At 36.5% G+C, this 12,037-nt stretch overlaps 1 protein-coding gene across 1 annotated transcript in view; it reads left to right on the top strand.

Annotated features, from left to right (window-relative positions):
- The window catches only part of SLC2A2 (solute carrier family 2 member 2), a 39,680-nt gene extending 27,838 nt beyond the window's left edge, over positions 1–11,842 (top strand). The window contains exons 6-11 of the mRNA XM_019643903.1: positions 86–248; positions 743–930; positions 3,238–3,342; positions 6,510–6,611; positions 7,292–7,495; positions 7,585–11,842. Coding sequence (XP_019499448.1) covers positions 86–248; positions 743–930; positions 3,238–3,342; positions 6,510–6,611; positions 7,292–7,495; positions 7,585–7,779 — 957 coding nt within the window. The 3' untranslated portion in view covers positions 7,780–11,842. The remainder of the gene's footprint in view (positions 1–85; positions 249–742; positions 931–3,237; positions 3,343–6,509; positions 6,612–7,291; positions 7,496–7,584) is intronic.
- The last annotated feature ends 195 nt before the right edge of the window (positions 11,843–12,037 follow it).

Below are 12,037 nucleotides of genomic sequence, written 5' to 3'. Positions count from 1 at the left end.
AGTCAATATGCTTTTTCAACAAATTGCTGCAGAAGGCAGACCCAAAGTGTTGTGTAGTTCATACGCCTCCATTCTACCTTTTCAGATTATTGGCCTTGACTTTATCCTGGGCAACCATGAGCTGTGGCACATCCTGCTTGCTCTGTCTGCTGTGCCAGCTGTCCTCCAGTCTCTGCTGCTCTTCTTCTGTCCAGAAAGTCCCAGATACCTTTACATCAAGTTAGATGAGGAAGACAAAGCAAAGAAAAGTAAGTCTATAGGTGTTTTTACTTTTTACCTATTGTTTTGGAACTATCAGCTAATGGGAAGCTGTGTGTATGAATGGTTACTATGAAATTGGTACCAGTGCTTTCCAAGTAACGTCAGTGATTACATGTAAGAAGAATGTGCAAGATCATTTCATATGACTGGTACATGCCAGTTTGCACCCATAAACATTCATTCGGGCCCAAATTAGAAGTCCACGTGCAGAGTATTGGTCTCAACCATCAGTTTCTAAAAGACCTTTCCAGCATTATGCTCCTGTGATAATGAGGATTATAGTTTTCTTTGTCATAAGGTGAAGTTAAATGTTCTACTATTTTAAAATAAAAGAGCAGAATTTAATTTAACAATTAAGAATTCTCAACACACATGCTATTAAGTAAAAGAGATGGCTATGCAGACTGTAGCTCTTTCATTAATATAATAAACGTAAATTTTTTGACCTGAGTTATATAAACCTAATCATTTTGGGGGACAGGCTTGAAAAGACTCAGAGGAGGTGCTGATGTCACCAAAGACATTGCTGAGATGAGAAAAGAAAGAGAAGAAGCATCAATGGAACAGAAAATATCCATCATTCAGCTCTTCACCAATTCCAGCTACCGACAACCTATTCTAGTGGCATTGATGCTGCACATGGCTCAGCAGTTTTCTGGAATCAATGGGGTAAGTTTAAGAACACTCCCTAAGTCTTAAGAACAACGTGAATTAAGACAGGGCAGGAAAGGGGTATAAGTTTAAACAGCTAAAAGACATTTTAAGATGTTGACATCACATGGCTTACTATAAAAAATACTGACTAAGCATTAATATTTGGTTTTGCCCCATCTGCTTTCTAAAATTAGTTTATAATTTTTAAAGATGAGGGTAAAAAGGCAAAAGTCATAATAAATACAAAAAAGGTAAAAGGAGAATAATTATACCAAAGAAGAGTAAATTACAAGGGGCTTCTAGAGTTGAGTATCAAAGGTAGGACTTATGATAGCCTAGGCAAAAACAGTCCATGGTTTCCTTCATCTATTTAAATGAAGTATATCAGATAGCCAGGTGCAAAGGAGTTTCCTGCCATCTAAGAAACTTTCAGTCTATTTGGGGAGACAGCACACACTCAAAAGAAACAGCAGAGTAAACTGATATGATGTTGGTGACTGAGGGTGGTAGAAAATATTGGGTTGTCGCAAAAGTCAGAAGGCATTTTTGCAACGAAAAACTTAGAAAAAATACTTCATGTCTTTTCTGACAACCCAATACATGATTGAAAACGTACTGAGTATAAAACTTGCTAGCTTTTAGCTTTTGAGTTTAAATCCTTGCATTAGGCAGACTAAAGTTGTTTTACTGGCAATTAGCTACTAGAAGAAAATAATTAAGCATTTGTTTAAAAACTGGTTAAAGAAAACCACTTATCCCCTTTCATTGCTGTTAAAAATGTGGTTTGGGCTTCCACTATAATGAGCCAATTCCAAATCCACAAGGGACACACGTTGGGGGGTGACTGATGGATGGGCAGAGACTTGGGGGAGGCAAAGAAAGTAATTCCTATGAAGTGAAGCAAAAGGACACCTGAACCTCACTCCACGAGCTGAATACTGCTCTACTGTGGTCTTCGTCCTCCTTTCAGGCTCCTTGATGTTCAATTTTATCTAATACTCTAGAACTTGGGGGCTGAGAGATTAAATTGTTGTCCCCTATCTCCACTCTGCCTGCACATCCGATGGCACAATACTTAGTCTCTCTGAACTTCCCGGCTTTAGCTTCCACCCCACTGCCTGACTTCGAGGCATCCAGGAAATACTGAACCTGAGGCTGTTGGGCAGCCTACAAATGGTGGATAGTGTGCAGTGTGCTGTAAGCCACTCCTCACTGAACAGTCTGCCTGGTCCTCCTGTATCAGCCCTGTCTGCAGAAAAAGGTGCCAGCAACAGGACATGTGATATGGAAAAACAATGACAGAGGAATATAGAACAAGATGACCTAAAACACTATTATAAAAGTAAAAATGTAACTAAGTAATGAGAGTTTTGAGGGCGATTGTGAACCAGATTTCTCCATCTCCACTGAGATTACTGGGAAATTTTAGTGGGATTAAACGCAATAGCAACCGGAACTCTCATACTTATTGGTGAAAGTGTAAACTGACACAACTCCTTTGGAAAGGTGTTTGGCAGTGCCTATCAAAGCCGAGCATATGTATGCTCTGTTGTCCAGAAATCCTATTCCTAGGTGGACATGCATGCGTATTTCACTGAGAGGTTTGTATTAGAATGTTCATAGCAGCACTATTCATCATCACCCTCAATGGCAACCACATACACACCATCAATTGTAGAATGGGTAACTAAATTGTGGTATATAATACAATAAAATACTATATAGTAATGCGATTGAAACACAAATACACAACTACAGCAATATAGATTCTTCTCACAAAGGTAATGTCGTAGCCAGATACAAAGTAATACACACTGTTGTTTCGTTTATATCAAGTGCAAGACTGGCAAAATTTACCGACAATGACAGAAGTTGGAAGAGTTTCCTTGAAAAAGTAGAGTGATATTTAGGGGCCTTCCGGAAGGCAGGAAATGATTTATATCCTGATCTGGGTACTGGTTATGCAGGTGTGTTCGGTTGGTGAGGATTCATTGAGCTTGTACACTTATGATCTAGGTAATTTTTTGTATGTCTTTTATACTTTAACAAGAGGTTTAAAATCTTTTTAAATATAAAGAAAATGCATATGCAGAGTTTTCAGCTAAATATAAGGAGAACTTTTAAGCAATCAGAAGCTTTAGACACTGGAGGAAAATTCTGGTTTCTCCTTCCTTGGGAGGAGAAGGCAGATAAAATCTTTAGGAAGCTCTAGGGACTGTGTTTCCATAGAAACAACTAAAAATAAACAACTTAAAATATTTGTTGTTTAAAGCCATCCATGCCAGGCTTCTTGATTGCAACTAAACTCTTATTACTTTGCAGATCTTTTACTACTCAACCAGTATTTTTGAGACAGCTGGAGTCAGCCAACCTGTTTATGCAACCATTGGAGTTGGTGCCATCAACACAATTTTCACTGCTCTCTCTGTAAGTTAAATAGCCAAAAATAATCTGCTTGTTCCTCAGTCCAGAAATGGGAGTTTAAAAAAAACAACAAAAACCTGGCGACCTAAAAGTGACTGATGACTTATTGTCCACATGCACGGGGTATGTAAAACCGGGTGGGTCATGGAAAGTCCTATGTGTGAATCACCAAGCACTGTATTGAGATTAGGTATAACTGAGCAGGTTATCTGGTGCTCTCTGCTTATCACTGATTCTCTCTATCAGCGGGTATGCCATTAGCCATTCATTAGTGAATTAATAACTCACTTGGGGACTCAGAGGACATTCTCCTTGTGTAAATACCTGGTTTCTTCTGCTTTGCTCTAATCCGGTTAGGATTAGCCAACAGCTTGTCATTTCTATCAATACAGGGTCTTGCACCTAGATTCCTCTCATTCTATGGTTAAAATTTTTTTTATTCCAATGTCTTGGGAAAACATTTAAATGAAATAAATGTGGTCCTCTCAACTAGATATTTAAGCCTCTAGTAAAATTAAACAGACTCAGCAAATCCCTATGATGTTAGGCCATTGGGCAGAGCATCCAAGTAGCTCACAAGGCTATGGCTTCCAGTGATGCACATGCGTGTGTGATACTGTGAGAGGATGGAGTAGAAGTGGTACATAAGTTGAAATGTTATTGTTATTTTTTTAATTTTTTTTTTAGTGTCAAGTGTTATTTATTTTTGAAAAATAAATTTTTTCCAAGAAGTGGAAGAGGCCATATACTTTTCTTAAGACCAAATACCTTATATAAGGAATGATTCAGTATCTTGAAAATAATAATATTTAACATAACAATTGAAAAAGTAAGCAAACAACAAAAAAATCCCCAAAACTTTCCAACTAATGTAACTCACTCTAAAATGAGAGTAATTGGGCTTATTTTTATCTTAGAATTCAGAATGTTCAAAAAAGCTTGTGCTTTTCAATTTTGATCACAATGCTGTGCTCAATATTCTTTAGTTACTTGTTTTTCATTCTCTGCACATGGGTTTTAACTATTACCTTAGGGTGGTCAATACATTATAGCCTGGCCACCTAGGTCAAAAGGTAGCTTTGTCCAGACTACATGTAACTTGCTGGACCTTGAAAAGCGGGGGAAGAACAAATAACAAGGGAACACCAGTAGTTCTGTAGACATGCCTTTAGAGATAACGCCTGTTCAAGCCAAAAGGCCACTCTAGATCAACAAAGGCCTGGTTCTGGGATGTAATCCAAAGGACTATTAGCATTCTTTTATCTCCTGAGATAATACTTTTTGCACATCTTACTTCAACATATTTTTCTTATATAGAGATTATGATTAAAACTTTTATATGTAACAGGGCCTGCTATGTAAAGCATCATGTTGTCCAGATTGGGTAACCCAAATCGTAAGAGTGCCTAAAAGGAAACTACTGCAGAATTTCATTTTTGTCTCCCTCCTGTCAACCCCATTGGGGTTGGAGGAATTGTTTTAAAAAGTGTCTTGATTATTTTGAATATACCTTTACAGAGTTGATCCTTTTATTCTGTGAAAGTTTTTGAGCAAGTGACATAATAAAAAAATAATCTCTAATCAGTTGCCTAATTACAAATAACCCTCCAGGACTACAAATAACATTTAAAATTTGTAATTATGTATATTTTTGAAGAATGGTTTTAAAGTTCAGAAAAGTACAAAGAAAGATAGCCCCCTCAATCATGCAATTTCTCTCCCCAAAGTTAACCAGTGTTACCAAATTCCATGTAGCCTTTCAAATAAAGATGTGCAAATAGGAATATGCACTGAGTAGGCTTCCAGGATCTGAGCAACACCGCCAGAGCAAAGGTGAGAGATATGGTCAGGCAGACATCTCTAGCCCCTGACCAAGTCTCACTCTGTGTCACACTCCTCCCTGAGTGGTCTCTGGCCTCAAAAAGGGAGTCCAGCTCAATTTTCAAGGCATGTAGTTTTAGAGTTTTTTTATTCTATTCATAATAATTGTTCAGAGACTGAAGAAACAGACATAGTAAAAGCCCTTATTCCTGAAGAAATGTTTCTCTTTTCTTCGTAGCTTGACATGGCGTCAAGTCAGCTTTGAAATCCATAATTAAAGAGTCAAAATATAGAGAGAAATTTTATGAATGTGAGAAAGGTTTGTTTTTCCCACTTCCTTCTCAACAATTAAATGTGGGTTCTTTGTTTATCATCCTGAAATGATTTGAAACTCTGATACGAAATGCCTCTGAGAAGAAAGGGGCTTTCAATGTAGGCAAAAAAAGAAATATTTCTCATATATTTTCAGAGCCAGAGCTCACTAGACTAAGGGTATTGGATTGCTATTGATGATAGATATATGAGCCTAGCCAATGGACTCACCATAGTGGGAAATTATGACAGGTAGTTTTTGGTGTGTGTGAATCTCCAACCTTGGCAGTATTTCAAGGAGTAAGCATCACTCTATCCAACAAACTCTGGTCTTGGCTAATTGTAAATCTTAACCATTAGTGCAAAGGTTCCCAGACCCAAAGGCATCAATGACATATCTCCCGACTTAGAAGAAGAAAGCATTTTAACCTTTTGATTTCAACTCATCTTTTCAAATAGATAGTTCATTTGCAACACTAGGTACATTTAGGCTCACCAGAAAAATGAAGACCTGACTATTTTGGCAAAGTGATCAAATTCCATATGTTACCAAGTGAGTGGTCATCATTTGACTTCATTAGCAGTGAGAAAGTTGGATGAGAATAGTTGACACCTCAACAGTTGTACTGTTTCAGGTGTCTGAAGTGCACAAACCCTTGTAATTAGAGCTTAGGATAAATACCAGGAGAGAAAAATAATGTCATTTTTTATGTGGAAACTTCATATTTTAAACATCCAGGAAATCTACTGGAAGAGATCCAAGATATATGGCCTCGTACTATTGTACCCCAAGTGATACCATAGAGAGGAGCCAACACTATAGTTCTTTCTCTAGAATGCCCTATTCAAATCTATTTGACTCAATGAAGCTGGTATTTATTAATGAGCTCTGGTCATGGAGACAGCCCTGCCACCTCAGGCAAGAGTCACTTCCCCCCTCCCCCACCCCCAGCCTCCTCAGCTGTATAAATTGAAATGACCTCTTTGTCCGAAAAACTATTTAAGTATAAAGCCTATGTGTTTTAAAACTCTCCTAGGTCTTCCTCGTGGAGAAGGCAGGGCGACGCTCTCTGTTTCTGATTGGAATGAGTGGCATGTTTATCTGTGCCATCTTCATGTCTGTGGGACTTGTGCTGCTGGTGAGTTTGGTGCCTGCACTGAAACCTCTGGTTACCGTATGATAGCACTTCTGTGCTCCAGGTTAAAGTACCTGTATGTCAAAAACATTTGAGAATGGCTTATGAAATAAAGCCAGAGGAACAGCATATAATAGAAAGGAAAAGAGAACTTGTTTTGGGAGGAGGGGGGTTAACGACTGAACTCAGAAAGTAAATTGCACTTGTTATCCAGGGAGGCAGTGTAGCAACATAGTCAGAGCTTAGGCTCTGGGGTCAGCCCTAAACTCATTCCAGTGCTGCCTCTGCTACGTGGCTGCCTATGTGACCTTGGGCAGTTATCTGGACCTCTCCAGCCCAGGGCCCTCAACCACTACTTCAACATGCCTCCTGTCTAGCAACCTTGGTATTATTAGTAGTGGAGCAGAGGTCCCTGGGTCCTTATCTTGCCGTTTTCACAGGAAAAGAGTGACAAAGAGTAATATAAAATCCTAATCCAGAGGGTTTCCTATAACATAGCTCAAAAGACTTAAAGATGAACATACTGGAATAAACTTGTCTCCCACTAGAATAACCATACGTAATTGAACATAAACACATCAGAAAGAGAGCCCATCACTGCTGAACTCAGTGAGAGTCTTATATGTAGCAAAAAGAAGAAGCAGCCAATGATTCCATTTCTACTTGGTTGTTTTTTTTCTCAGAATAAATTGACTTGGATGAGTTACGTGAGCATGACAGCCATCTTCCTCTTTGTGAGTTTCTTTGAAATTGGCCCCGGCCCTATCCCCTGGTTTATGGTGGCTGAATTTTTCAGTCAAGGACCACGCCCTGCTGCTTTGGCAATAGCTGCTTTCAGCAACTGGACCTGCAATTTCATTGTAGCTCTGTGTTTCCCATACATTGCGGTAAGTAGCCTAACATTGTGCACATTTACTGAACGGAAGAGAGGGTCAAATAGCAGCTAATTGGGACTCTGTGTTTGGTCTCTATGCAGGACTTCTGTGGACCTTACGTGTTTTTCCTCTTTGCTGGAGTGGTCTTCGCCTTTACTCTGTTTACATTTTTCAAAGTTCCAGAAACCAAAGGAAAATCCTTTGAGGAAATTGCAGCAGAGTTCCGAAAGAAGCGTGGCTCAGCCCCAGCACCAAAAGCTGCTATCGAAATGAAATTCCTTGGAGAGAATGCGTAAAGATAACCTGCTTTTTGATATGAACAGAAAAAGAAAGGAAGTCATGTGTTTTTAAAAGACGACTCTTTGAGAATTTTATATCTGCATCTCGAAGTATTGTTTTATTTTTTAAAGAGCTTTTATGGGCTCTGATTAGAAATATCATTAAATATTACCAAAGAAAGTATTTTTTTTAAGTTACAGAATCTATTTTTTATGATAAGACTATAATTAAGTAAACCAAAAAGTCTAGCTCATTTTGCTACACTACATGGAAAGGACATACTAATATTCCTACTTCTACTTTTTATAATAAGGTTCTTTTGAAATCAAAGCGGTTTCAATGTATCATATTCTTGCTTCATTAAGCATATGGTTACAAACCTGAAATACAACTAATATTTACGTATTTGGATATGACTAAGATGGAATTTTCTTACCCACAAAACTCATACTATAGGAGACAGGGCTTGTGGCAGTCAAGTTCATGGTAAAATTGATAACTTTCCCATTTCTCCCACTCAACTTTTTCTTGAGTATTAAAATTTGCATTTTGCTTGAATTTTTATTTTTTCTATAATTTCATGTGGAGTGGTTTATTGAGTGTATTAAACTATGTTTGTAAAGAAAAACCTTTCTTTTTAGTAGGCTTACCAAAATCTTTAGTATTCAGGGGAAAATAATTAGTTCCTTTGGTGACCAAATGGTTTTGTAAGATTATACACTAACAAGGTTTTACCTGGTCATATAGATGGGTTATTAGTTAATATTAACATCTATTTTAACCCATGTTAATTTCTTGTTGGTTCAAGCCTTTCAACTATGTTTTGTTTTGCTTTTTAATTGAGCACACCTGGTTTTCTGACTTGTGTTATAAAATATACTCAGTGATAAGTGGGGCATATTGTATATCTCCTCAAACCCCAATAGAGACATCGAACTTAGGTAATTTAAAGTAAAAGATTGCTCTGTTTGTTAGACATTTTCTGAATTATTATATTTCAAAACAGATTGAGAAGGTAGGGTTGGAGAATTCCCAAGGGTGGGCCCCCGAAAATTCATGAATGCTCAATTTCAGACTTGATCCAAATCTCCATTTAATTTTCCTGGAAAGACTGAGTTCTCTAACACAAAACAATCATCCCCTTTGATGTTTCCCTCTTTGCCTTAGCGGTATACTGATGCTATCTAAGCTCTTCTGTTGCTATTGCTAACATTTATTGTGTACCACCTATGTTCCAGGAACTGTGCTAAGTGCTTTTACCTATGTAGGCAAATTGGAAACACACAGATGATTAAACAGATTTTCTCTTACAGTCAATTTTGCCAACTATGGAAGTACAGTTCTAATGGATACCAAAGGCTTAGCAGGGAGCTCAATTATTTCCAGGCTCTTTCGTCACAAAGGGAATGCTGAATCAATCCTTTTTATGTTTGCCTTAATGTGCATAAAAACATTCAACACTTGCTTTTTTACTTCATTGCCAAAGTTGTTTATCTTTCTGTAATTTGGCAGTCCCAACAACATGAAATGATTTACTTTCACTTTGACTGATTTTTATTTTTTGGGGGCCAATAAACCATTTTCACTTAGGACTTCTGGACACAGTCAAAGTGAGCTTCAATAGTTCAGCAGATCTTTGTGCTAAACTGTGAATTATGAAAAAAAAAATATGTAGGGACTCTGAATAGGGCAGGAGCAGGAAAATTGCTCTTGTGTGGCTCACGTGTTCTTCGGGATGCTAATGCCCTTTGATGCCCAAAGTTGCAATGATAAAAAAAAAATTAGTACACCTGAAACTAACAATAAAAAAAAAATTTAATGTTTTTATAGCCAATGAATGTGATTTAATCAAATCACTACTCCTGATCTCATTTACTAAGAGAATAAAATAATAAAGGTTTAATAAAGAACCCAAAAGACCACTCTTAAGTTCTAATTAATTATTTTGACTGACCCACAAATACCAGAAATTCAAACCATGAAGTTTTCTGCCTCAGAGAAATTTAAGTAACTTACATTGTTTCCCTTCCAAAATTTTTTTCTTACTGAGATACAAGTGAATTGAAAAGAAACGTGAAGGTGAAATAAGAAACTGTTAACACTTTATACTAGGACAAAGGAACTAGCTAAACAATAAAAACTCCTAGGTCTTCAATGGTATACATCATAATAAATAATGAAAATCACAGTAATTAATTAGATTTAGTTCCAGGAAAATCAGATGTGACTTTGAACACTTATTCTTTTGTAGTCCTTTATCATTTTTGTGGAAGTGTTTTCATACACTAATATTCTTAAATATGTGATTTTTCTATTAGTGCGTTCAAAACATGATTACCCTTCTTGGTCTGGCCACTCGTCTGCTCCATCTAGCTGTTGCCCACTCTCATCACATCAGCGCAAGGGTCTTCTCTACCTACCTCCTTCCGTCTTGAGCCTACACGACCAGCACTATAATGCGTGCTGAGACACAGAATGCCCCTCTTCAAGGAGCTCTCAGTCTAATAAGGAGTTCAGGAAGACCAGGGTATAAATATTCCCATCTACATCTTTTGCCTTCCATAAACCTTGATTTGGAGACTTCTCTTGTAAAATGGGCTCAATAATATCACCTACCTCAGAGAGTTATTGTGAGGATTAAATGTCAAGTGCTAAGCAGAGTGCCTGGTACAAAGTGGGTACTCAATGAATGTCACCTAGAATTAGTAGTTACAAAGATGCTATTAGGATACAGGATTGTCATATTTAAGATAGTCCCAATTTTTTCTTTTTAATAAAAGGAGTTTTATAATTCAAGATAATATTCTCTTCAAGCAAGAATCTCACAGAGACAAGGGAATGGTAAGAATCAGGGGAGATGTGAGGCTATCTAAAGCCTAAACTCATATTTGATATTTCTAAGTAGGCTATAAGAGTTTTTATTGCATTTATTTTGCCTAAGTTATGTTATTTTTAAGAGGTCTATATGTAATATTATTTCTTTGGATAATGCTAAGTACAATATAAAATGCTGGATATCATATTTAAATGCAATTATAACCACAGGATTATAACCACAAGACAAGACCACACCTTCCTGATAATCCTCAAAAATTGCAAAAGTGTGTAAACCAGTGTGCATAAGCTACTTCTTATTGCTAGCTTATTGTTGGATATGTAGCTAATAAAGCAATGTTAGGCAATATCTTGTGCTTACCATGTCCTAAGCAGAAGTGCTGAGTAAAGTGTAAAAAATACAACTTTTGATTGCAATTCTATATCAGTGACCTGAGAAGAAAAGGTTTATTGCCTTTTCTTGAGGCAGTGAACTCTGATCCATCTGCTGGTGTTTTTACTGCCTTCTAATTTGGAGCACATTAGAAAGAATCATCATGAAAAGAAATTGGTTTTAGTTAAGAGTATATGTACACTATGGTTTTATAATAATAAATGTATTTCCAAATGCTTAGTGTTGTTTTATTTTATATAGAAAATAACCATATTTAAGAAACATGATATTGGTTTACTGTATATGCTCATCTCCTTCTCGCACTATTTTTCCTATTCCCATTGTAAAGATACTATGTGAGTTACTCTTTAAACCCAAATTGCATTTTCATCAGGCAGTTGTTTTGATTATCAGTAGTAGATGAAACTAACCTGAAGGCTCTGTAAAAGAACAGTGGAAGAGGAATGAATGTCTCCCTTTGATGAAAATAAAAATAATTTAATTAGTAAATATTCAATTGAGCTCCTATTATAGACACTTTGTAAAGTTTTGTGAAAGACTCAAATCTTAGACAGCATGATCCTTATCCTCAATCATCTGTATTCTCATAAAGGGGATAAAATTTGAAAACAAATAGTTACAGTACAAAGGAGAGACTAGAACAAACTATAAGTTAGTGGTTATCAAATTTTTAGGTTGACATCTGAAATTTTCATTATATGTTTAAATAGCTGGAAAAGATGTAACTTTTTCAAAATATACTCTATGTTGACATTTAAAAATTGCTCTACTCTATCCTATGGAATGTCAATACCACAGTAATTTGTTACTCACCATAACCATTAAAAAAATAAATATATTTATATATTTAAGTGTTAGAAATTTTACTGCATTCTTTTCTGTTCTCATACTTCCTTTCCATTTTCTTCAAAGAATTTTATCCTAAAGTAATAAATGTATATGTCTGAAAATATTTTTGAAGCTTCTATTATAAGTTTCTACAACAAAAATATCTATAATTTAAATTCAAATTTTTCAAAATGTCATTTGTCTACAAAGGTCAAAAT

The sequence above is a fragment of the Hipposideros armiger genome, unplaced genomic scaffold (assembly GCF_001890085.2).
Source record: "Hipposideros armiger isolate ML-2016 unplaced genomic scaffold, ASM189008v1 scaffold_83, whole genome shotgun sequence".
Taxonomy (NCBI): Eukaryota; Metazoa; Chordata; class Mammalia; order Chiroptera; family Hipposideridae; genus Hipposideros; species Hipposideros armiger.
Note: the sequence above shows the minus strand (reverse complement) of the source record. Positions and strands in the feature narration are given on the sequence as shown.